At 38.0% G+C, this 27,294-nt stretch overlaps 1 protein-coding gene across 7 annotated transcripts in view; it reads left to right on the top strand.

The window, feature by feature from the left end:
• LOC110466209 (histone demethylase UTY-like) overlaps nt 1–27,294 on the top strand; it is a 121,290-nt gene that overhangs the window by 86,936 nt on the left and 7,060 nt on the right. For 6 of the 7 annotated variants that reach the window (XM_021522630.1, XM_021523029.1, XM_021522787.1 and 3 more), the window contains 18 exons: nt 10,773–10,893; nt 11,151–11,205; nt 11,859–11,893; nt 12,747–12,840; nt 13,669–13,795; nt 14,387–14,485; nt 14,948–15,120; nt 17,797–17,881; nt 18,374–18,464; nt 18,691–18,855; nt 19,208–19,303; nt 19,593–20,733; nt 21,522–21,637; nt 22,066–22,165; nt 23,137–23,207; nt 23,871–24,002; nt 24,829–24,908; nt 25,241–25,446. In XM_021522630.1, the coding sequence (XP_021378305.1) occupies nt 10,773–10,893; nt 11,151–11,205; nt 11,859–11,893; nt 12,747–12,840; nt 13,669–13,795; nt 14,387–14,485; nt 14,948–15,120; nt 17,797–17,881; nt 18,374–18,464; nt 18,691–18,855; nt 19,208–19,303; nt 19,593–20,733; nt 21,522–21,637; nt 22,066–22,165; nt 23,137–23,207; nt 23,871–24,002; nt 24,829–24,908; nt 25,241–25,446 (2,987 nt within the window). Of the gene's footprint in view, nt 1–3,847; nt 3,895–10,772; nt 10,894–11,150; nt 11,206–11,858; nt 11,894–12,746; nt 12,841–13,668; nt 13,796–14,386; nt 14,486–14,947; nt 15,121–17,796; nt 17,882–18,373; nt 18,465–18,690; nt 18,856–19,207; nt 19,304–19,592; nt 20,734–21,521; nt 21,638–22,065; nt 22,166–23,136; nt 23,208–23,870; nt 24,003–24,828; nt 24,909–25,240; nt 25,447–27,294 lie in introns of those variants that run through there. The other variant, XM_021523108.1, reaches the window with a different exon arrangement.

Genomic DNA, 27,294 nt, shown 5'->3' with positions numbered 1-27,294 from the left:
GGGGACTGTCATTATCCTAAAGGGGGAAGGTCATACTTAAAAGTCTCTTCATCATATTTCTTAGCAATTACATAACATCAGTAAATATCTAGCAAGTGATTTAGTACATCACTAGCGAAGACCTTGATTAATTTACTACAGGGCAGCTATAATAGGTTGCCACCTGTCAGCAGCGGGATCCTGGATTGGGGTTGTGGGTGTGGGAAATGAAGCTGTCATAGTGTAGAGGGAGGGATGGTTGGAGGGAGGGTACAGTTAGACAAAAAATTGTCCTATGTTTGAAAACATTTTGTACTGTGTCTGTTCTAAAGATGTTTAGATTTATAACTATTATGCTAATGTTCGCAACTAAATCTAACAAAACTTTTAACCTGTCGACCAAAGCTTAGGACACTAATAAGGTTATCTTATAGTTATAGTGTTTTTTATCCATGAACAACCACACTAAAACAATGTTCAAGTGGTCATGCAACTCAGTTTCCCATTGCGATGTCTGATGTCGACATCCTAAGGGGCATTTCTGAATATATAATCATACAGTACCTGCTAAACTGTCACACAATTTCCTAATTCAATAGTGTTGTAAGTATGTCATCTTTTTTATTGTCTTTGTCATCTTTTTTATTGTCTTTGTCATCTGTTACTTTGTCTTTGTCATTTGTTACTTTGTCTGTCGTCTGTTACTTTGTCTTTGAGAACTGTTATATTATCTTTGTCAACTGTAACATTTTGAACTGTTACATTGTGAACTGTTTCATTGTCTTTGCCAATTGTAACTTTGTCTTTGTCATCCATTACTTTGTCTTTTTCATCCATTACTTTGTCTTTGTCATCCATTACTTTGTCTTTATCATCCATTACTTTGTCTTTATCATCCATTACGTCGTTGTCATCAATTACTTTGTAGTTGTCATCAATTAATTTGTCTTTGTCATCCATTACTTTGTCTTTGTCATCCATTACTTTGTCTCTGTCGTTTGTTGTTGGATAGGTTTGAATCACAGTTGGTATGCAATGATGAAAATTGATCTGTCAATCACCTGACCTACGCAGGTGTACTGATAACCTTGTATTTGTAGTGACTGAAAATGTAGCCAGGTTTATCAGGTAACTGAAAGTGTAGCCAGGTTTATCAGGTAACCAAATTTTATAGAATTTAGTCAATATTGGATCCCCAGACATTAACTTCAATATTGTATCTGACAAATTTCTTCCAGACATGCAGTACATGCCAATATACCTTCAGAAGTAAGATATTAACTGAAAGGTCCTTTCCCCATAACACATGACATGAGCTCTGACAGGTAATGGGGGTAGATACAGGTACACATTGGTACACCTGTGATTGACAACACACAGGTGTCTTACACCTATATTAATCAGCTGATCTGTGTGATCCTGCTAGCTGTCAACAGGAGAGAGTTGGTGTGACCCAGTTCTGTAATACTCCTGTCTGGCCCTCAGTCTGGCTCCAGTCCAGTACAGTGTACGCTCTGTTATTGGTACAATTGTATAGGTAGGCATTAGGTAGGCATTCTCTATAGTTTCTCTATAGTTTATGGAGTTGACTATATGCTCTTTCACTTTCCGAATATTTAGTAATGGTTCATCTTTGATAATGACTATTTACAAAAACCATCTAAGGAGAATACTGGTAGAAAAGATGAGAGGTTAACTTTTTCATTTAAAATAGGTAAAGGATGCTGAGCTAGTACTTCACATCCAGAGCTGAATCAGGAATCACTGAACATTTTCAGGAAGAATGTTGCTACTGAAAAAACTCAATCATGAAAAATAACGTCTATTTAACTTTTAAGGTCATAGTACATAAGTTGTTTTAATATCTTTCTTCAGTGATGAGTCCGAGATTAAGTGTAGATGGAAGTACAAGTTTTGATAAAGATCGATCTTAAACTGGTTAGGGTGACTATCGTTAAACGTTGACAGAAAATGTTGACAGCTAGGTTTCCTGACAGAAACCTAAATGTTAAATATACCATATCAGTTACTAATATGGGAGGGTTAGGATCAATAGTGGAAGTTGATCTTCACAGTGACAACATTTACTCTGTGATAAAGAGTTTAAGTGAAGTCTTATAACCTCTGTTCGTCATAAGGTTTCATGAACGATATACATATGATGCTTCCAAGTTGCAGACAGCAAAAAACCTCAAAAGTGGTGGTCAGACAAACTCTATAGTTGTCGAGCAAGTGAGAACGGAACTGTCAGTTTTTCGCTATGGCTGGTTTCAGATCTTCCTCTTCCCTTCTCTAGGCTATGTAATTGTGTGCTTGGTCATAGTGAATATTGCTTGTTTGTGTTGATGTTTTATGTCAGTCAAAGTCATTGATGAAGGGGTCACTCAAAACAAGGACCAGCACACTCTACCATTAGGATTTGGCGCAGTATCTTGACATCCTACCTGGTCACGTAATCCTGACCACAGCTAGATAGCATACATTTTGTAATACTTCCAATTTTTTCTCTAGCTAAAAAGTGGGGTGGTTTTTTTTATATCTTTTATGATGATTTTTATTTTTCGGTTTCGGTATTTGCCAACTTAATTAAGTCTGACTTATATTGAGTACAAACTTAATTACATCACTTCAAACTTTCTGTATATCAAAGTTGAATTAGCTCTTTAATTTAGTCTTAATTCAATTAATTTGAACGCTCATCTCTCCTGGCCTTGAATAGCTCAATCCCTTAGCCCAACCTCTTTCCTATTAGCCGGAAGTGTTATCTGACATCCTATGGTCTCCATGCATGTTCTTCTGGCTGACTGAAGCCCCAGAGCCGTGGGCGTGGAGGAAAAGTTGGACTGGTCAAGTGGATTAGTCAATATCATGTCAAGCTTCGCTCAATTCTCTATCGAGCTCCTCTATAATGAACTGAAGTTGGTTATCCCAGCGAGATAACTTACAAAGTCAAATTGATGCAGCATTTTCCTGAGTTAGACTCGGTTCTGGAGTACTAGAACCGTCTCTGTGTCATTATGTATCTAATCTGTAAAAATTCTTTTAAAGATGTATAGCTATCATACTGATGACCTACTTTTCACTGGTAAAATACAGTAGTATGTTGGACGTTTTCTAACTTCAGACTAAGTTTGATCTAATGGTATTAAAACCTGACTGCAGACCGACTTTTATCCCAGAGTACAGATTTTGTTTGCGAGCCAGACTTTCTTTTTCACTATGCTGAGTTCCTCCCGCCCCATCCTCCAAAAAAACACTTAAGTAAAGCTGTCACAATAACTACCAACCCGCTGACACGGGGAGTGCTGTTTTGCTGAAGTGAAAAGACATTAGGTCATGTTAGGTCACAGTTGAATGATTGACTTGCTTCTTAAGATGTCTCTGAACTAGCTGACCTTATATCTGCCACAATGCCACCACCGGAAGTAAAATATCTAGATTTTAAAACATTGAAAACTTCTTCAACTGCCATAAACCTCACATAATTTGGTGCATGTTATATGTTATTTGCATATATGCTTTATATATAATTTGGTGTATGCTATATATATATGTTATTTGCATAGCTTACATTTGATACACAATATATAAACAGCTTAAACACCTTTAATAGAATATCCTATCATTGCCAAGTGTCAACTTGTATATACACACTGAATGATGAATGGAAAATATTGCTTTGATTATATAGGGTCTAATACAATCTCAACTTCAATCGTTAGAGTATATGAATGGATTAGTCAGAAACAAGTATATTATCTGGAATGTTAATTGTTATTTAAATAGACTTTAAAACTATGTATAGTGTCTGATGTGTCTGCGGTAGTGTCTGTATGATTGTATGTTCCTTGGAGGAGATTTAATGGATGTATAGAGAATTACAAGGAAGTTAAACTATCACCTGGAAGTTAACAGGTAAAACTATCATTGAAGTCTGTCTGAAGTAACAAGAAAATCTCAATAAGCTATAAACTTCTTTTATGGTCATTGGAATGTATATCTTGAATGATCTCATGCACTGTCAATGTGAACTGAAGTTAGTAGGAAACTGTTCATCAAAAATAATTTCTTTCTGAAACAGTTCATTCACAACCCTGACGTTTTTATCTTTAGAATAAGGACTATAGCTAAACCTCTGTATGGTGGGCTTACTAAGATTCATTACAGCTGATTTGCTAGGAGTTAGTACAATGAGTTTGCTAAGATCCAGTACCAAAAGACTGCTGAGATTCATTACAGCAAGTGTGTTAAGACATGGAGAGTTAGCCAAGATCCAGTTTGGCGAGTTTACTAAGACTGAGTATGACAAGTTCATGCTTGACCTTGTAGCTACTGGTACTAGCTGGCAGACGTGTGTAGTGTTTACATGTCCTCCTACACTGTACAATCTCTAGTAGCGTTCACACTGCACCACACAATCTTTGTAATCGTGCTGCAGCACACGACAGATGCACTATACATACACAGGTGAACTTTTTATGTCTATGCATTCAATGGCATTCTCCACGGTGTAATACGCGAGTAAATAAAAACGTAGTAGTAGGTCGCTTGCTGTCTGTCATACATTAACTGACAGTTGATCTTTTCAACAAAAACATTCATATTTGAATTCTGAATTTTCATGGAATTCTAAATGCTGTAAAGGGTATGGGAGATATCAGATATAGATACAAGGTATTGGAGATATAATTAAGTTATAATTAGAACAATAGAGATATTCATAAAGATAAAGGTACTGTATTCATCTTAAGGTATGTTCTATCTCTTACAGCACCACATGTTCTTTTCCTTGTCTGAGCATCCCTTCCCTTTACTATACTTAACCAACTTTACTACAAAAATGTCTATTATGTCCATAGTGGCCAAGTGGTTAAGGCGTACATTCTGCTACCACTAGCCGTCCACCACTGGGTCACGGGTTCGAAACCTACGTGGGGCAGTCACCAGGGGTATATTATAAGTACAAGAACAGATGTTCACAAATTATGTTTCTATAAACTGTTGATTTAGAATTGTACAAACATATGTCACATATCCGACTTAAGTCATATAGTGTTGACAAATTGTGTTCCGGTTAACAATATGCCAGATTGTGAATTTTTGCTAAGGACTTTGTAGATTGTTCTGTACCAATCTACATTGTATGGGTCTTGCCCTAATTTTTGGATCAGGTTACTTTTGTAGGCTGCTGTTAGAGGGCAGGTGATTACTGGATGGACAGGTAACCTGGCAGTCTAACCACAGCTTTCTTCTTTGATGTTTAGATATACAAGACAAGATCAAAGGGCTTTAACGAGCAAACAGGTGTACAGTGGGACAGTAGCTGTAGATAGAAGACAGGGAAAAAATATACCTGTAATCTTGCATGGAAATTTCTAAGTTATCCTTGTAGGGATTAAAGGCTTGCAGTGCAAACATCAAAGACCTAAAGATTGGGGTCAATGGAGGTCACACATAGCCTGGAGTTGTCTCCCTGTGTATAGTATTCAGGTGTGGCTTGTAAAATACATACAGCAAGACGTGTACAAGCAGATAACCAAATTGTATGAAGGGACTGTTTCTGACTATGTTGCTGTACAATATTTACATCAGAACAGTTGTTCATAGCTTGGCTTCATTATTATTTCAAAAGTTTGTTTAAATTGTGGAGCAGGTTTTCACAGTTGTCATGTATATGATAGCTAGCCTCTTTGTTTGAATAGATATCACAAAATGTATATTGGTATTTGTATCTTGTATCCCAAGATGTTTTCCAGCATATACCCTGTATCCCAGAGTGTTTATTGGTATATACCCTGTATACCATTGTGTATATATCCTGTAACCCAGAGTATATATCAGTATATATCCTGTATCCCAGAGAATCTCAGAGTGTATATCGGTGCATACCCTGTATACCATGGTGTATATACCCTATATCCCAGGGTGTATATACCCTGTATCCCAGGGTGTATATCTGTATATATCCTGTATACCATGGTGTATATACCCTGTATACCATGGTGTGTATATCCTGTAACCCAGGGTATATATACCCTGTATCCTAAGGTGTGTGTCTGTATATATCCTGTATTCCAGAGTGTATATCGGTACATACCCTGTATACCATGGTGTATATACCCTGTATCCCAGGGTGTATATCTGTATATATTCTGTATGCCATGATGTATATATCCTGCAACCCAGGGTGTATATATGTATATATCCTGTATCCCAGAGGGTATATTGGTACATACCCTGTATACCATGGTGTATATACCCTGTATCCCAGGGTGTATATATGTATACATCCTGTATCCCAAGGTGTTTTAACTGTATATATATATCTCCTGTATCCCTGGGTGTATATCTATATTACCCAACATCCCGGTTGGGTAAGCTATGTATGTAGTGCGACAACAAACACCCCCCACACTGGGCTGGTAACAGCCAGACAGGTGCCTGAAGTGTGACTTGTGGGTCGTCTGAAGGGAGCCGTGGGCCATCAGTTGAGGAGACACTATTTGGGTGGTCCGTGACATCAGACAGCTCAGTCAAACTTCCTACTTATGTTAATAGTGTGTGTCGTGCCCTAGTAGCAATCATATACAAATTCATAAGATCTTTCAATTGGTGACAGTGTTTGTCTCATCAGTGTGATATTTTATACTGGATATTTATAATCATATAGGTCAGTGAATGCATTGAGGTTTGGTCATTGTAAGGCTGTAATGCCAGCATGTTGGGGGTGCATTTTTTGTAGTCATGTAGATTAAGTTAGATTCACACATCCTCTGTTGAGATTTCACACTAATATTAAACTTTAAAACTGTAAAAAAAAAAAATCCAGGATGTTTTCATCTCTCTCACAGATATCCGTGTTTCTTCAGTTCCTTATAATACAGGTATCAATTAGCTTTCAGTAGCTAGTTGATCTATCTTCAAGTCTTAGTATAATCAGTGGTATTTACTAGGACTACATTAATGAAACACTGACATGCAATATGTCTCTCATCCTATACGTAGTGTCTACCTAGTCTCATCTCTAAGAGACATCTGTACATTATATAGCTTTGAACACACGGGGACGTTCACTTTGAATTTTGTCGACTAAAGACGTGACAACTGTAGAGGGATATGTTAGGTCTGCCAAGTGTTTGTGAGGTGTGTCTTATCCTAGACGGGATCTCAAGCTTTCCCTGTTGGGTTTGTCCTGTTTATGTGTTACCTTATAGCCATCACCTGGCGTCGTGCGTCTGACTCGCGTGTGCATGCTCGCAGGTGATTTAATTACGGGCTTGTATTCTTCAATCAGACGCTGATAATGTTTTCACAGGAGGCTGCTTAGTCTGCCTGTGTTACGACAGACTGATGTTGGGTTAAACATCCCTATAGTTCAGGAAACTGATTCATAAATTTGGTAAACAAAAATGGATACTACAGATCCTTCTACTTTCAACTTCTGATGCTCAAATCTTTCTAACTCTGGTAGATGTTTTTCCTCCCTAGTACTGATGATCAACATCTGATATTCTGTCAATGAGTTCTCCGTGTCCTGAAAATTGTTGACTGGGGGGGGGGGGTCTTCAAATTTTTGACTAACAGTCTTCCTTTCTAGCTCTGAGTTCTCAGAACCCCCTTTCTCTTAATGATGATGTCCAAACGAACTTTGACAGAAAGTTTGAGCATGTAGCCTCCCATTAAGCTTTGACACTTCAGAATATTCTCATTGCGTTATTCTGACTGATGGCGACCACTTTACTTTTCCTGATTGATATACCCAGATCCTGACAGCATCAACATTGTACTTTCAGTATATAAAATGTTGAAACGATGACAAAGGTGATAAAGGAATCTGGGAGCCAAAGAATACAGAAATCTGTCAATGTAAATTACAGGTACCAGAGACTCTTGTGGAAGCCAAAGAATATAGAAATCTGTCAATGTAAATTACAAGTACCAGAGACTCTTGTGGAAGTCAAAGAATACAGAAATCGGTCAATGTAAATTACAAGTACCTGAGAGTCTCTTGTGGAAGCCAAAGAATATAGAAATCTGTCAATGTAAATTACATGTACCAGAGTCTCTTGTGGAAACCAAAGAATACAGGAATCCGCAATGTAAATTACAAGTACCAGATTCTCTTGTGGAAGTCAAAGAATACAGGAATCTGTCAATTTAAATTACAAGTACCAGAGTCTCTTGTTTAAGCCCAAGAATACAGGAATCTGTCAATGTAAATTATAAGTACCAGAGTCTCTTGTGGAAACCAAAGAATACAGGAATCCGCAATGTAAATTACAATTACCAGAGTCTCTTGTGGAAGCCACAGAATACAGAAATCTGTCAATGTAACTGACAAGTACCAGAGTCTCTTGTGTAAGCCAAAGAATACAGGAATCCGCAATGTAAATTACAATTACCAGAGTCTCTTGTGGAAGCCACAGAATACAGAAATCTGTCAATGTAAATTACATGTACCAGAGTCTCTTGTGGAAACCAAAGAATACAGGAATCCGCAATGTAAATTACAATTACCAGAGTCTCTTGTGGAAGTCAAAGAATACAGAAATCGGTCAATGTAAATTACAAGTACCAGATTCTCTTGTGGAAGCCAAAGAATTCAGGAATCTGTCAATGTAAATTACAGGTACCAGAGACTCTTGTGGAAGTCAAAGAATACAGAAATCTGTCAATGTAGATTACAGGTACCAGAGTCTCTTGTGGAAACCAAAGAATACAGGAATCCGCAATGTAAATTACAAGGACCATAGTCTCTTGTGGAAGCCAAAGAATTCAGGAATCTGTCAATGTAAATTACAAGGACCATAGTCTCTTGTGGAAGCCAAAGAATTCAGGAATCTGTCAATGTAAATTATAAGTACCAGAGTCTCTTGTGGAAACCAAAGAATACAGGAATCCGCAATGTAAATTACAATTACCAGAGTCTCTTGTGGAAGTCAAAGAATACAGGAATCTGTCAATGTAAATTACATGTACCAGAGTCTCTTGTGGAAACCAAAGAATACAGGAATCCGCAATTTAAATTACAAGTACCAGAGTCTCTTGTTTAAGCCCAAGAATACAGGAATCTGTCAAAGTAAATTACAAGTACCAGAGTCACTTGTGGAAGTTAAAGAATACAGGAATCTGTCAATGTAAATTATAAGTACCAGAGTCTCTTGTGGAAACCAAAGAATACAGGAATCCGCAATGTAAATTACAAGTACCAGAGACTCTTGTGGAAGTCAAAGAATACAGGAATCTGTCAAAGTAAATTACAAGTACCAGAGTCACTTGTGGAAGTTAAAGAATACAGGAATCTGTCAATGTAAATTGCAAGTACCAGAGTCTCTTGTGGAAGTCAAAGAATACAGAAATCGGTCAATGTAAATTACAAGTACCTGAGAGTGTCTTGTGGAAGCCAAAGAATACAAAAATCTGTCAATGTACATTACAGGCACCAGAGTCTCTTGTGGAAGCCACAGAATACAGAAATCTGTCAATGTAGATTACAGGTACCAGAGTCTCTTGTTGAAGCCAAAGAATACAGGAATCCGCAATGTAAATTACAATTACCAGAGTCTCTTGTGGAAGCCACAGAATACAGAAATCTGTCAATGTAACTGACAAGTACCAGAGTCTCTTGTGGAAACCAAAGAATACAGGAATCCGCAATTTAAATTACAAGTACCAGAGTCTCTTGTGGAAGTCAAAGAATACAGGAATCTATCAATGTAAATTACAGGTACCAGAGTCTCTTGTGGAAGCCAAAGAATACTTATTTTGATGCCAGTTATTTATTAGATATTTATGGTACGTGGAATTATTTATAACAGTTTAGTTCTACACGTATAGAAAGTCGTAAGGTTTCCCCTGCATGTCACTTTTAATGGACTTTGACTCAAATCTTTGTAAAGGCTTGCTGACACATCTTGGCGATAATTTGACATTACAACTTGTACATATAGATTGTTTTCAGTGAATGTCCTTTCCCACTTAACACATACCTTTAGCCAACAGTGGTCCATTAACAGAATTAGATTCCATCGATGACATTCTCCTATCACAATAAAACATGTAGGATGCTATCATTACGTTAAACCTTTAACAAAATTTCAACAGATGTTTACTTCTAATATAAAGTATTATATATGGTTGTCAGTTTCTTTAATAATAATTGATAGAAAGTTCTCAACTTGATATCCCTGAAATATAGACATGAATATTCATTAATGATCCTTGTCCCACTGCATTGCTGGTTTTCTTATATACAGTATATATCACCTCCCCTTAACTTCCGTTTCAATATGACTGTAGAAATGTTTGGCCAGTACACATCCGTTGACCAGGTAGCTCAATCTTCTGTCATTTCTCAATACATATTATAATAAGCAGTATTTTGACAAGAAATCACCTGGTCAAAACAATTATCCAAGAAATATTGACTCGCGATAATTGGGGATATAACCAAGTACAAAGAGTAATATGGCAATATAATTGACTCCAGATAAAATTGCAAAACTGAGTGATTAAAACTTAGAAATGCTACTTTGGGACAACATAAAAATATTTAGGGAAAACCTACTGATATTAACTACAGATAAAGTGACAATATTGAAAAGGGAAAATATTAAGAGAGATTTCAGCACAATCGTCATGTACATATTTAGAAACACAACAATCTTGTATCTATTAATCAGCCAATACAAGTTGTTATTTGTACAGAACCAGACTAGGAAGATGCTGGTATACTGAAGTCCTTTAGGGAAACCTTGCAGAGTGTGATAGAGATTTCTGTTTGTACATTGCAGGGCTACCAAGGCATTCCAGGAGGTGTTGTACAGGGAACCAGGGTTTAGCCAGGCTAACGAGGTCCACATTAGGCTTGGATTGATGTCCAAAGTCGCCGCCAACTATGACGCAAGCTTGAAGGTGAGCAGCTTCTCATCACTTTTATTCGTTTCAACAGAAAACGAAACTTGAGATTAGTTTGAAAATTCCTCGTCACTGATAATTATGGATATTGCTACAGGGGGAACTAATTTCCAGAACATTTACCTGTATTTGGAGATTTTTAACTAAGTATATGCTTATGATTGGTAATATACACAGTGTGTATGTCGAAATCTTCCTGTTTAGCTTTCTCATTGGTGTAGCCAATGTCTAATCACTAGTCCTTCCTATTACAGCACTTTCACCAGGCCCTGAGAGACTCCAACCCCTGTTCACTTTCCAAAGCACAAAGTAAGTATACAACAGGGGGGTGTTCAGTAGCAGAAATATTGCAGAACATGTTATTATTAAACAAGAGTGCTCACACGAAACCAACAACCTTTCTTTTAATCAAAGATAAGCAACACTTCTCCTTATATGTGTTCTTTGATTGGCTGAAATATGAGGTCGGTCACCAGAATGTTGCATTAAGTATAACTCCATAAAACGAAATATTTTAAATGCAAAATGTGTTTTGAATGTACACTAACTGTATTGGAAAGAATCAGATTTTACTTTGATAAATCATGCAGGGAAACCTTTATAGTGGCAATACATAAACAAAATTCTTTCAATTTAAGATTGATATATATATCAATAAGACTTTGAAGTTTTAATAGGTTTTGATCCATATACATATAAAAAAAGCAATTTTCACAAATAACAGATTAACAATATTGCGTGTTGAAAAAATTCAGATTTAAACTGATTATTCTCTACTCATAAATATTCTAATTTAATTGCAGATCATAAATTCTGTGTATTTCTAATACAAACCTTACAAAGGGATTCAAACTTTATCCTTTGGTGTTTCCACAATTTGTCAAGTAGAACGTGATTTGTTGTTAGATTTAGGGATCAAAGCTACAGGACATTAATATCATTATTCTTTTCCTCCTTTCTAGTTCGTCTTCAAATTGCTCACATCCTCGAAGCCCAGGTAATGATCATTATATACTTACTGTACATTTCCTGAAATCTACTAACTGTCCTTTCAGGGCTCAGGGGATATACACTATTGAAGTCAGTACTGTTTATAGTAGTGACACTGATGTTTATGCCGTTATATATGATTTTACTTTCATATATATATATTATCAACAATAACCCAGAGAGATGGGGTAAGTCTATATGTGGTACAAAATACAATTTTGTATTTGATTAGGCAAGGGATATTCACGTTCATCATGAATTTAACCTATTTAATTTTAAAAATATATAAATTGGGCATTAATGTAAGGGTAAAGGGCTCAGTAATATTATGGGTCTTTGTTACTTAAGGAAGATATATTAGGATCCTACGAATTTTTCACTGTAGAGACAGAAGGGGTGGTCTCTCAAGACAGGTTCTACTGTAGAGACAGAAGTGGTGGTCTCACAAGACAGGTTCTATCTACTGAAGAGACAGAAGTGATGGTCTCTCAAGACAGGTTCTACTGTAGAGACAGAAGTGGTGGTCTCACAAGACAGGTTCTACTGTAGTGACAAGTGATGGTCTCACAAGATAGGTTCTACTGTAGAGACAGAAGGGGTGGTCTCTCAAGACAGGTTCTACTGTACTGACAAAAGTGGTGGTCTCACAAGACAGGTTCTACTGTAGAGACAGAAGTGGTGGTCTCACAAGACAGGTTCTAATGTAGAGACAGAAGTGGTGGTCTCACAAGACAGGTTCTACTGTAGAGACATAAGTGGTGGTCTCACAAGACAGGTCATATTGTGTTGATAGGAGTTAAGGTTTGTACACACTTGAATATGACTAGATTTATTGTGATATAATTTTTTTCCTATTTCAGGCAAAATATAAACAAGCTAAAGAATCTTATGAACAGTTTGCAGACCTTGATAGTTCTGAGGATTCTGTTAAAGCCACAGCTCTGAAACAATTAGGTAAGATCAAAGGCCACAGCCCTTAAACAATTAGGTAAGGTCAAAGGTCATAGCCCTTAAACAATTAGGTAAGGTCAAAGGTCATAGCTCTTAAACAATTAGGTAAGGTCAAAGGCTACGGCCCTTAAATATTTAGGTAAGGCCAAAGGCCACAGCCCTTAAACAATTAGGTAAGGTCAAAAGCCATAGCCCTTAAACAATTAGGTAAGGTCAAAGGTCATAGCTCTTAAACAATCAGGTAAGGCCAAAGGCCACAGCCCTTAAACAGTCAGGTAAGGCCACAGCCCTTAAACATGTAGGTAAGGTCAAAGGCCATTGCCCTTAAACAATTAGGTAAGGTCAAAGGCTACAGCCCTTAAACAATCGGGTAAGGTCAAAGACCACAGCCCTTAAACAGTCAGGTAAGGTCAAAGGCTACAGCCCTTAAACAATAAGGTAAGTTCAAAGGTCACAATTGTAATATCAAAGCCATCGCTCTTAAATAACAATAAGGTCAAAGTTCAAAATTATGATGTGTTATAATTAAACTCCATCAGTCTTGATGCTTTAATTTGTGAGAGAGTTCCAGTAGAAAATGCTTTTTACACTACATGTGGAGAGCCTTTCACAGTTGGTGTTGCTTACGTCTGATCAGAATGGTTTAATTGGATATTAACTGCTGAATCACAACTACTTTTGGTGTCACAAACTCTCCTGCAGATTAGAAGTTCTAGGTGATTTAATAAACACTAATTGATTGCTAGCGTATGACAATATTGAACACGTCATGTGGATTCCTGTTGTCCTGAAACTTATAAAAAATCCTCACATTTATGGTTGTTACATTAGGTTGGCTCTTCCATACTGTTGACCAGCTAGGGGACAAGAATACTCGTGAAGGACTTGCTATCCACTATCTAAAGGAATCATTGGACGCCGACGCTACCAACGGCCAGACTTGGTATCTCCTTGGAAGGTGGGGTCACGAGAAAATTTTCATGGAATGGAGAGTTTTATTTATTGAAAAAGATACTGTTGATGTTATCTCTTACAAGATTTTCACAAGAAAAATAAATGTATCTCATGTCTCAAACTCAGTTTCAATGCAGTCGAGTCACTCAAATCCACACACCACTAATCCAGCTGTTATTTAAATACAAAATTGTCCCAGTAATAAAGTCGAGTCACAATCCAGTCACTGTTGCTAGGAGAGGATGTGGTTAGATTATCAAACGTGTTATATATTCTAAAACAAAATATTTAAGATTGAGACTTCATTTTTGTTATCTAGCTGATTTTGAAATATTTTTTAGTTAAAACAATATTGTTTATTTAGCTGTGTATTTCAAACATGTATTAACATAGGGGATGGCAAAACAAGCATTAAGTTCCAATCAATTCTCCTCCCAAAAGTAATTTGAATTTTATTTTATTTAACAGGTGACTTATATGTTTGAATTGTTTTAAGTTTTAAGAATTTGCCGTTACATTGAAATCCTACGGTCCTTGAGACATTTTATGATTAATGACAGTACACAAGGTAACAACATGGTGACGATACTTTCAGGTGTTTCTCAAGCCTAGCCAAAGTCCACGATGCCTTTGTGTCCTACAGAAACTCTATCGACAAGTCGGAGGCCAGTGCTGACACCTGGTGCTCAATAGGGTAAATCAAGATCAATGTTGTATGGAGCTGCTTTGTCAAAGTTCTACATCATAAAATTCAAGTTTTATACAGTTAACATCCTATTAGTAGCTTAGGTCAATTTAAGGAGTAAAGATGAACCAGAAAGACAAATCTGATATTTTTACATTTTCACAACGAAAATTTCACCACAAGGTATAAATAATGATATTTGTCTTAAAAGATATGTTTATCATCTTCTATCTCAAGTCTGTCTACAACTATCTCTGTTGATTTGAACTGAACCCCACCACTGCAGTTACAGTACAAAATCTTTGACACAAGCCTACCAGAATGTGATGTATGGTTCAAAGAGGATGAGTTGTATACATGTAGCTGTGTTCTTGTTTCACAAACTTTCTTTTGAGTGTGGTACTCATACATCACAGAGTACTGTTTGATATCGTTACTGTGACCTACAGATGACTGTTTCCTGTCTTACAGAGTACTTTATCAGCAGCAGAACCAGCCTATGGATGCCCTGCAGGCCTACATATGTGCTGTGCAGTTAGACAAGTCCCACACTGCGGCATGGACTGACCTCGGGATCCTGTACGAGTCCTGTAACCAGCCCATAGACGCGCTCACATGCTACCTTAATGCTACTAGAAACAAAGGTAAATCATCTGCCCATAGACCCTTCAACATACTACCTTAATGTTACTAGAGACAAAGGTAAACCATCTGCCCATAGACCCTTCAACATGCTACCTTAATGTTACTAGAGACAAAGGTAAAACATCTGCCCATAGACCCTTAAACATGCTACATTAATGTTACTAGACAAAGGTAAACCATCTGCCCATAGACCCTTCAACATACAACCTTAATGTTACTAGAGACAAAGGTAAACCATCTGCCCATAGACCCTTAAACATGCTACATTAATGTTACTAGAGACAAAGGTAAACCATCTGTACATAGACCCTTCAACATGCTACCTTAATATTACTAGAGACAAAGGTAAACCATATGCCCATAGACCCTTAAACATGCTACATTTATGTTACTAGACAAAGGTAAACCATCTGCCCATAGACCCTTCAACATGCTACCTTAAAGTTACTAGAGACAAAGGTAAACCATCTGCCCATAGACCCTTCAACATACTACCTTATGTTCCTGGAGACAAAGGTCAACCATCTCCCCATAGACCCTTCAACATGCTACCTTAATGTTACTAGAGACAAAGGTAAGAATAATAGAAAAACATTGAAAAATGAGAGTTATAGTGATAGGTATCGCTGAATATAGCCTACCCTTTGATAAGGTATGAGATACCCCTGTAATAATACTGTACTAGCTACCCCGAATATAGCCCTATATCTACCCTTTGATAAGGTATGAGATACCCCTGTAATAATAATGTACTAGCTACCCCGAATATAACCCTATATCTACCCTTTGATAAGGTATGAGATACCCCTGTAATAATAGTGTACTAGCTACCCCGAATATAACCCTATATCTACCCCTTGATAAGGTATGAGATACCCCTGTAATAATAGTGTACTATCTACCCTGAATGTAACCCTATATCTGCCCTTTGATAAGGTATGAGATACCCCTGTAATTATGATGTACTAGCTACTCCCTTCATAAAACACAGACAGACGAGAGCAATGAAGCCGTTGTCTGTTTAGTATGCCTTTATATAATGGTCCTAATGGGACTAGTGATTGTTGCCGGTAATGGTCGTTTGTGTCTGCCAGTCATAGATATTAATGGTATATAGTCACCAGTCTTCACTTCATTGTCCATCGTTGCTAAATATCATTGGCACTTTCTGGTCACAAAAAACATAGAAATGCACCAAAAGAAAATTACAACATGCATTTAGTAGTGTGCCAAGTTTTCACACTCCACTGGATCTTTTACATGTTAATGACAACATGTAACCATTTGATGTCGTTGCCGAGTCGGAGATGGTGTATTGGGGAAGGGTTGAGGAGAGGGTGGCTAGCACAGTATAATCAAACGCTCCTGGAACGACATGCAGTTTTGCATGTTTAACATCATAAAATGAAACAGATTCCTAGTTCTGTTGTCAAATAAACCCAGTCTCAATGCATGTAGTGTCTACTCCGACTACATTCCTCCTCTACAAAATGAGGTGAGCCATGCTATACCATTCACATGCATGCCACAGAAATAGACATTTGGGTAGCAATTATCAGCTGTATTTTGTTCTTGCATGGAATGAAAAAAAATAAAGCAGATTTGAGGCATAATTGCTATTTTGAAGCGGAGTCCTGTACCAGGCCTGTGGGAGAGCATATTGATCGTGTGAAGCAGGCTGTATTAGCAGTACTACCGTTTGTCTTACTGTTCTCAGATACTAATAAATCATTGACTTTCACTGTGCCAATTACATTCATTGCAAGCCTGCCGTTTCTTCAGTATTCTAACAGCAAAATATTTCTTATAACTTGAATATTTGCATTATTGAACTACAGAGTTGATGAAAAACGATAGGCAGTTTATTACAAATGGAATTTATTTATAGCACCAGTTTATAACAACATGAACAATGATTTACATAACCAGGTTCATACAATAATGGAAAACTCCAGTAGATATATTGTTTGTAAGGGATATCAAATACATGTCAATTTTATGGGAAATTTAAAATGATGTAAATTCAAATTTCTGCCAAATTCTATTGAGTGTGTCTGACTAAATTCCAGATGCTTCTTTATTGGGTTTTCAGTTGGATTCAATTAATGTAGATTCAAGAAATGAAATTTTCTAATAGCGTTATAAAATAGCACTTAAATGGATGACCTACTTTCCTTGTGGTATTCAAATTACTTGCATATTGATTGTTTGAATCGTGAATTGTTTCAATAATGGTACTGTAATAGACAGTTACTGTAGTGGTACAAAATCTAGCAATTCTCTAAAGCAAATTTTGTTTTAAGACCTTTTTTCTCTTAGAATTCACAACATTTAGATGCTAAGATAACATATCATTATACATTTGTAGATACAGTACACATTGTCTAAACCAGACTCTGTTCAATTTGGCATTTGTCAACCAGCTCAAAATTTGGTTCCAACTGTGAAAATGGGTAACAAGTAAACCAGCCTGTTTCTGTGATCTTATTGGTGTCTGGTGAAGATAGTGTATATTGTAAACAGTAAAAGTTCATTTACTTATAAAATTGGTATTATGTAATGTTTATAGTTCTAAGCAAATTAGAAATTGAAAAAAAAAATCAACAATCAATATATCAGAAAAAGTCACAGTGTACTGTTTTTGGATTATACATATTTTTCTCTATTTTTTCCAGAAAACTTCAACTCTAATTTGGCAACAAAAATAAAATTTCTTCAGCAGAACCTTGATAGTGTTAGAGTGCAGTTACTTCAGAATAAGTAAGTACAACAAATAGATTATTTACTCATCATAGTTAGTAAAAGTCTGAAGGCTTTTTGTGTACAATCTAGAAAGATGTCCAGGTACACAAAACAAGTCAATATCTGACCGATGGTCAGAAGGATGGCGCAACATGTGCAGTATAAAGATTGTTCTTTTAATTCTTTGCAATATTTGTTTGATCCTTCTTTAATGTAAACTTTTTTTTAATTTAGGTTTTCAATTCAGTCAGACTTGTATCTAGAGACCACCTTTGGGAAGTCCAATACAAGGTTTCTTGTTGAAGGTGGTGTCAAAATACAGATTTTGTTAATGTGAAAATAAGTTACAACTTCAATGAGAAGTTTTAAATGTGGTCCTTTAACACAAGTGGTCTCTTTATAGAGATGATCATGAGCAGGGTTGATTAATCATCTTGTCAGAGTCTATGAGTTTTCAAACTTGATGATAATATTAGGTGTGTCAGTGATGTGATTCTGTGACTGTTTCAGGCCTAGAACTCTACCTAGCATAGAAGAAGCTTGGGCTCTGCCCATTCCAGCAGAACTCACGTCTCGCCAAGGGGCCACTGTGACCCCACAGGTAAGAGAACATTGGTTGATCCAGCCACAAATCGTAGATACTGTCTTTCACCTCTTCATAAGTTTTTCATAAGTTAGATGTGGGTTAGAACCCAAATCTGAAGTTTTTAATATGTGCAAAGTAGGTCTTGGTTTAATAAATCTGTTTTTTGACTTAATCAAGGCATGCGTGTGATATGATCCATTTGTATAATATTGAGATTGACAACTGATTCATCACTTTGTAGCAACAGCTGGGAAAGGCACAGATGATGCACTCCCAACCCTTGGGGCCACAATCTGGAATGGCCCCTAACTCTGTGTCTCCTGGACAACAAGGGTCATTTGCCGGGACAACAGGAGGCACAGATGAAGGGTCTGTCAAAAAGAAAAAAGGACCATCACGCAAAAGGGTTAGATTTCTTATGCATTGAAAGTTTATAGAATATCCTAAGGCTTGGGACCCAATTTGCAAAAGGTGAAATTCTGACTGTCGATTTGGCATGCTTCAGAAACATACTTTAGAACATAACATACAGAAAGTTTTCCTACAGATTTTGAGGCATTGGGCACTCCTAGATTTAAACAGAGGACGATACATTTTAATAATTAAAGCTTAAAGCAAACTATTGATGTCGAGAGATTTAAAAGGATTATCCAGGTTAATATACACAAAAATAATCATATTGCTACAAATATTTAAATAGGAATTAATTGATTCAATGTGTGATGAAGCTGATAAAAGGTGTGATGATTGTTGTACAGCCTGCCACAGACCCGCTGGACCCCCCTACTCCACCTCCTATCCAGTATCTAACCCCCCAACAGATGCAGATGCTTCACAGGTTGCAGCAGAACCAGGTGTGTACACTGATATAGGTCATCAATAAGTAAATGATTCTGCAATAACTCATCTTTCTTCCCAACCAAGGAAATCTGCATTAACTCATTCACCCCTAAAGACACATTTGAACTCTGTCAATTCAAAGGTTGGAATAGTTCATTATGAAATTTCAGGGGTGAATGAGTTAAAATAGCATACAGATGCCATATTAAAGCACAGTTGATTCACATCAAAGATTTTTACTCTTTAACCTATACTATGGTATGCCTCAAGGGAGATAATTCTCATATATAATCTATCTTGCAGTCATCCTTGGATCACCAACAGAGGCAGCTCCTCCAAAACCTGCAACATCAATACTTCCTTCAGCAGCAGCACCAGTCTAAGATGCAGCAGGCACAGCAGCACTCCCCAGGAGGTCCTGGTGGCCCGGGGGGCCCTATGCCTATGTTTGGGCCTAGGTCTTCCCCAGGGGCCCGTCCCCTTCATCCATTCCATGCCTTCCCTGGGGCCATGACGACTCCCTCACCTGTAGGGTTGCAAAGCCCTATGAGCGGGATGGGTTTACAGCATGGGATGCCTCCTGGCCAAGGAGTGATTAAAAGTGAACATGGAAACTCGGAGCTAGGGAATGAGGCAGCTAAAATGCCACCCCCACTTCCCCCTGGCTATGACAGGATGGGACACGGACAAGGGGGACCTCATGGACATGGTCTGGATATGCTCAATGGGATGCCACATCGCAGCCCCCATCCAGCCATTTCAGGAAGTCTACCTCAGACGCAGCAGCAAGGCAACATTCCAGGCAATATAGCACCAATGCCACCATCGTCTCAGGGAACTGTGCCTCCCCACTCCAGCCTGTCACCGCTAATGGTCAACGCCCCACACACAGCTGGTTTCCAAGGCAGCAACAACAGCCAGCGACCAATGGGTTCAAACAACATGTCATCATCACCATTGTCATTGTCATCATCAGATCAGGGACTGCCAAAAGACCTTCAGAGTTTTGTCACTGATCATTGGAACAAGAGTGACATGGCTTTATTATCGTCCCGTGCCGACGATCCTACCTCAATCGCGGAGGGCTTGCTAGCGCAGTTTTCCTGTGGCCCAACATCAGACAATAAAAAACCTGCAGAGCAGGTCACACTGCACACTACAAGTGGCGATCCTAGTCACTTACCCACTCACACAACACCACAATCAAGAGACATTAGTTTAGGTAGTGATGTGTCCAGTGTACATTCCTCTGTGTCTCAGGATAGCGCCAAACAGGAGGAGGAGATCACTCCAGGCTCCTTTTCCCAGCGGGAATACAGTGTCAAGTGTGATATAGACTCCAAACGAACGGGAATTACAATTCAGTCCCGTGTCATCCCATCTACTTGTAATCTCAACATCTCCATGAGTGGGAGAGAAATACTCAAAGCCTGCAAGGGTCATGGTGAGTACCCCTTAAATCTATAACCGTACACACAAACAGTGGTACAAGGGGCATGGTGAGTACCCCCTAAATTTAACCCCACTCAAAACAGTGATACAAGGGGCATGGTGAGTACCCACTAAATGTAACCGTACACACAAACAGTGGTACAAGGGGCATGGTGAGTACCCCCTAAATATACCCCCACAAAAAACAGTGATACAAGGGGCATGGTGAGTACCCACTAAATGTAACCGTACACACAAACAGTGGTACAAGGGGCATGGTGAGTACCCCCTAAATATAACCCCACAAAAAACAGTGATACAAGGGGCATGGTGAGTACCCCCTAAATATAACCCCACAAAAAACAGTGATACAAGGGGCATGGTGAGTACCCCCTAAATTTAACCCCACACAAAACAGTTATACAAGGGACATGGTGAATACCCCTTAAATCTGACCCCACACAAAAACAGTGGTATAAGGGGCATGGTGAGTACGCCATATAATCACTCATTGACCATGTAATGTGATTTGATAGGATAAAAGCTTTTAAAAAAAAAAGCCTAGTGTCAAAATAATATTGGGCTACCATTGATCTTATATAAAGATCAATGCTTGCATGCTACCTTATGTATATCTGCTTTTTGTTTGAAGTGTTATCAAATCATACCACTCAGAACTGACCAAAAGTTGTCTTTAATTATGGTTTTATAAGCGAATACATGATTTTGATCTATCGTTATGAATGACTGACAAGACTGATTATGGTTTCTGTAACACTATATATTTATTCACGATTGCAGGAAAGAATGGTATCACGACAAATTTACTGGGAGATCGGTGTCCACCTCGCCCTCCCTCACCACCATACCCCCCACTCCCTAAGGAGGCGCTCAACCCCCCTACTCCCAGTGTTTATGTGAGTATGTCAGTGTGACAGTACATTCTTATTCTGTCCTCAAAACTACAGGATTACATGTCACAGATATTTAGTATTAATAATCTGAAATTATTTTCATGAAATATTTTAAAGGCAATAGATCACAAAAACGGATTATATTATTGATCTATACTGGAAAGTTGCAGTGCTGTTGTTTTAATATTTGTGAAAATTGTCAGTTTGAGAGTATGACTTGATATTCTAAAAGGCACATGCAATTTAAGATGCCAAGAAAATCTCTGAGAAAAGAAAATTTTGTCTTCTATTTTCAATGACAAATATTGTCATGATTTGTTAGACCAGAACTGACTAGAAGTTAATAAAACCAGAGAAATTGTTGAAGTCTGAAGTTTTCTTTTTATGTTTGAGACCAAACTATTATATTTTACTTTGTTTCTTGTTTACAGCTTGAGACCAAAAAAGATGCTTTTTCTTTAGAACTCCAACAGTACTGTTACTCACAGCCAGTTGTTGTGATTCGTGGACTTGCAGGTGCTCTCAAGTTAGGTAAGTCTGTCACCTCAGATCAATTCACAGTACTCTTGTCTGGCTATACAGCTGGTTGTTGTGATTCGTGGACTAGCAGGTGCTCTCAAGTAAGGTAAGTCTGTAACCTCAGATCAATACACAGTACTCTAGTCTAGCTATACAGCTAGTTGTTGTGATTAGTTGACTAGCAGGTGCTCTCAAGTAAGGTAAGTCTGTCACCTCAGATCAATACACAGTACTCTTGTCTGGCTATACAGCTAGTTGTTGTGATTCGTGGACTGGCAGGGGCTCTCAAGTTAGGTAAGGCTGTCACCTCAGATCAATACACAGTTCTCTTGACTGGCTATACAGCTAGTTGTTGTGATTCGTCGACTGGCAGGGGCTCTTAAGTTAAGTAAGTCTGTCACCTCAGATCAAAACACAGTACTCTTGTCTAGCTATACAGTTGGTTGTTGTGATTCGTGGACTTGCAGGTGCTCTCAAGTTAGGTAAGTCTGTCACCTCAGATCAATACACAGTACTCTTGTCTGGCTATACAGCTAGTTGTTGTGATTCGTGGACTGGCAGGTGCTCTTAAGTTAAGTAAGTCTGTCACCTGTCTACAGTAATATAATGTAAGATGTACCTGACACGTTAATTAACATATTGTGTTTTGGACCATATGGTAAAATCAAATTGCTATTTGTACAAAATCAATCTAGAAATTCCTACTACACTTGATACTTATAGAAATAATGTGCGGCATGAATTATATTGAGGCCTTGTTACTTTTTGTATGTATCAGTGACAGGTTCTATGTATTTAAAGTCATTTAACATATAACATATAGGTTGTATATATATGTGTGCTCTATTTTTCAACTTTACTGTATAACATAAATGATTTCAGAAAGTGTCTGCTAAGAGTATATAGATTTCGTCTTAAGTAATTCAAAGCTATGTTGCATGCATGAAATACAACTGAATTATGATAAACTGTTGTGCTTTCAGACCTTGGTCTATTTTCTACAAAAAGTTTGGTGGAGGCTAATGCTGATCATCCTGTTGAAGTCAGAACTCAGGTACAGTCGAGAACTTGACAGAGTTATCGCCCCTTATTTTGAAGATATTCAAAAACTGGATCTTCTAGGCAGTGCTCACTCTATACAAAATACATTATCTTTTTCTAAAAAGAAAGTTTGATTCTCTTAGCAGTGTTTGGATAAATCTTAACTTAAAAAATGAAATAATGACAAGTAAATAATTACTGCTGAATTGTTTAGATTTACGATCACTGTACCCTTTATGATTATATTTAACATTATAAAATATCCTTCTAGGCTTATTCTTCAATCTTTTCTTCAAGTTTGAAAAAAACCCACTGTACAGCTGTCCACAATTTAACTGAACAAGGCCTGTTCTAATTGTGCAGTAGTTAATAGTTTAGTGCCTGGGACTGATTTCATTATTAGTCCCCTACCGGTGAAAAAGGGGGGACTATAGTTTTCCTCCTGGTCCATCTGTGTACGTACGTACATACGTACCAATGTTTGTCAGCACTCTAGCGGCTTCATTCGGGGACCGGTATGGGACATAAATTGCTTTAGCAATGCTCAGTATGCTTGCTTACTATGGAAATATTGGTAGGCTTGTAGAACTTAATAATCCTGTAGAATAGTATTCTAAACAGCCAATTGTATGCCTGTACTAATCATATGCTAATAGCTGATGGCGATGTGTTACAGAAAATGCAAGCACCAGATGAAAACTGTGATATCTACGGGAACCGTATGTGGCGCTGTGACAGTAGTCGAGGCCACACCACCGTCGCCAAATATGCTCAGTACCAGGCGGCATCCTTCCAAGAGTCTCTCAGAGTAAGTTATCCGAGTCTTGAGTCACAAGTCAACCCAGTACACCCATCTTGTCAGGTGTCTCAATCATCTGTCTTGCATGAAGTCAGCCGAGTACACCCTTCTAGAGATGTAAGGTGTCTTGGAGAAAGTCAGCCGAGTACTCCCTTCTAGATATGTTAAGTGTCTCGGAGGAAGTCGCCCAAGTACACCCTTCTGGAGATGTTAGGTGTCTTGAAGGAAGTCAGCCAAGTACACCCTTCTAGAGATGTTAGGTGTCTTGGAGGAAGTCAGCCTAGTACACCCTTCCAGAGATGTTAGGTGTCTCGGAGGAATTCAGCCGAGTACACCCTTCTAGAGATGTTAGGTGTCTCAGTGGAAGTCACCCTAGTACACCTTTCTAGAGACATGAGGTGTATTGGAGGAAGTCAGCCGAGTACGCCCTTCTAGAGATGTTAGGTGTCTCGGAGGAAGTCAGCCAAGTACACCCTTTTAGAGAGATTAGGTGTCTCGGAGGAAGTCAGCCGAGTACACCCTTCTAGAGATGTTAGGTGTCTCGGAGGAAGTCAGCCGTGTACACCCTTCTAGAGATGTTAGGTGTCTCGGAGGAAGTCAGCCGAGTACACCCTTCTTGAGATGTTAGGTGTCTCGGACGAAGTCAGCCGAGTACACCCTTCTTGAGATGTTAGGTGTCTCGGAGGAAGTCAGCCGAGTACACCTTCTAGAGATGTTAGTTGTCTCGGAAGAAGTCAGCTGATGTACATTTGGTAATAAATGGACGATACAAATGTTGAATTTTGAACAATATCAATTAAAATGTGAATTATGATTTTAAAAAATCTACTTCCAGGAGGAAAATGAAAAAGTCAAAGGTACACATATCCAAAAGGACTCAGATAGTGATTCTAACTCCTCTTCAGGACCAAAACAGTGAGTTTTATCATCTTCTCTGTAAATAAAATCAAACTTAAATGTCAATTGTATTTTAACTTTTTTATACACAAAACAAGTATGAAGCTTTGGTTTTTCACATTTTGGTTTCATGTGGAATCTGAAGTTAAAGTAAAAAAAAACTGTTAGGATTAAATTTGATGTAAGTTTTACTGTAAAGTTACAGACATCATATTGTCAGATATTGATGAAATGTTATTACTTACAAGACTAAAAGACTAAATGATAACATCTGAACATTTCAGAAGCAAAAATAACAATCATACATACACTTGAAAAAAAAATAACAAATTCTTTTCACTATTAAACAGAAAGAAGAGGAAAATGATAAAATTTGGTACAAATGTTGATCTTTCGGATGAGAAAAAATGGAAACCCCAATTGATGGAGCTGACAAAGTTACCCGCATTTGCTCGCGTTATCTCCGCCTCGAACATGATGAGTCACGTCGGCCACACGATACTTGGCATGAACACAGTGCAGCTCTATATGAAGGTTCCAGGGTCACGCACACCAGGTAGGTTACCATAGTAACAAAGGGTCAATTCGGCTAAATTAAGCACATAAAATGAAACTACACACACATATGTAAACTCAGTGGTATAAATGTAAACTCAGTGGTAAAAGGATACAGTTATATACTCCTGTATAATGGGTCAGTGTGGTGAAACAAAGACCAGAGACAAGCTATTCAAGTTGGTCCCACTGTCTCAGGTCCAAGGTCAAGGACAGTTTGGGCAAAGGCGAGTAGCTTGTTGTTGGCCTGCATGGTACAATATAATGCTGAACAAAGCAGTATGTCCTCTAAATTAGGTAGGGCCTTCATGTCCCTATATTACTGAGAGTGTTTTGGGTTTAGATTATGCATTATTAGCTATAAGTTCTTAAAATAATTGTTACAAGTTCACATGATTTTGTGAATTTAAGCAATTATGAACTGTTGAAAATGTACCTTGAAAAGGATGACTTTTACCTAATCAAGAGTGGATTTATTACAGAAGAAACCAATGTCATTTTATGGGTCAATCTTAAGTTTGTTATCTCACCTGGCCCAAAGGGCCAAGTGAGCTTATGCCGTGGTGCAGCATCCGGCGTCTGTCTGTCCGGCGTCCGGGGTCAAAAATGTTAAAAACTTAAACAACTTCTTCTGAATAACCAAAATGGCCAGGGTGAAGATATTTGGCCAGTAGCAAGCTGGGATGAAGGGCTACCAAGTTTGTTCAAACAAATGACCTTCACTCATATTCAAGGTCAAAGGGGTCAATTGTCTTAAAAACCTTTAAACGACTTCTGTATAACCAAGCGGTCCAGGGTGATGATATTTGACCAGAAGGATGTTGGCATGAAGGGCTACCAAGTGTGTTCAAACAAATGACTTTCACTTAAATTCAATGTCAAAGGGATTATTTGTCTTAAAAACCTTTAAACAACTTCTTTTGTATAACCCAAAGGTCCAGGGTGATAATATTTGGTCAGCAGGATGTTGGCATGAAGGGCTACGAATGTTTTAAATGAATGACCTTTGCCCATATTCAAGGTCACAGGGGTCAAATATGTTGAAATCTTTAAACGACTTCTTCTGAATAACTAAAGCAAACAGGGTGATTGCTTGTTGATGTGAATGACCTTGATACACTTTCATGGTCACATCTGGTCCATTGTGCATAAATCTTTAAAAGTCATCTTCTCAATAAACAAAAGGTATAAGGTGGTGATATTAGGCAAGTTGCATTCTGGGAGGAAAGGCTATGAAGTTTGTTCAACTTAATGTCCTCGTTTGACTAAGGTCACAGGGGTCAAATGTGTTTTAATCCTTTAACAGGTTCTTCTGAATGACTTGAAGTCAAGACACTGATATTTTGCCTGTTGCTTTATTTTATTCCACTTTTAAGGTTACAATTGTGAGATTAATACCAGGTGAGCAATTCAGGCCCATTGGGCCTCTTGTTTTACTTCCAGATATATGGTAGCAATGATTGTACTCTAGTATTTGTTGGAAACAGGACTTTGGAGAAAGTTTATATACTTTACTAGTTGATCAGGTTAACTCTTTCCGTACCGTTGTCGTGTACACACGACAACAATATGTCATCCTGGTCCCCGTTGTCGTGTACAGACGACAAAATAAAGGGCCGTCTCATCCCCGTTGTCGTGTACACACGACAAGAGACTTTGATGTAACCTGCCTGATGTTAAGTTGGTTATCGCACGAGACTGTCGCGAAAAAACAATTAGCTGTTGCTAAAATCAGAACCCATCAGTTTGAAAGAAACTATTTTATTTGTGCAGAGTACACTTTTTATACGCCCGTCGAAGACGGGGACATATTATGTTATCACGTGAGCGGGCGGGCGGGCGGGCGGGC

The sequence above is a fragment of the Mizuhopecten yessoensis genome, unplaced genomic scaffold (genome assembly GCF_002113885.1).
Source record: "Mizuhopecten yessoensis strain PY_sf001 unplaced genomic scaffold, ASM211388v2 scaffold213, whole genome shotgun sequence".
Taxonomy (NCBI): Eukaryota; Metazoa; Mollusca; class Bivalvia; order Pectinida; family Pectinidae; genus Mizuhopecten; species Mizuhopecten yessoensis.
The sequence above is the reverse complement of the archived record's forward strand: the minus strand, read 5'-3'. Positions and strand labels throughout refer to the sequence as shown.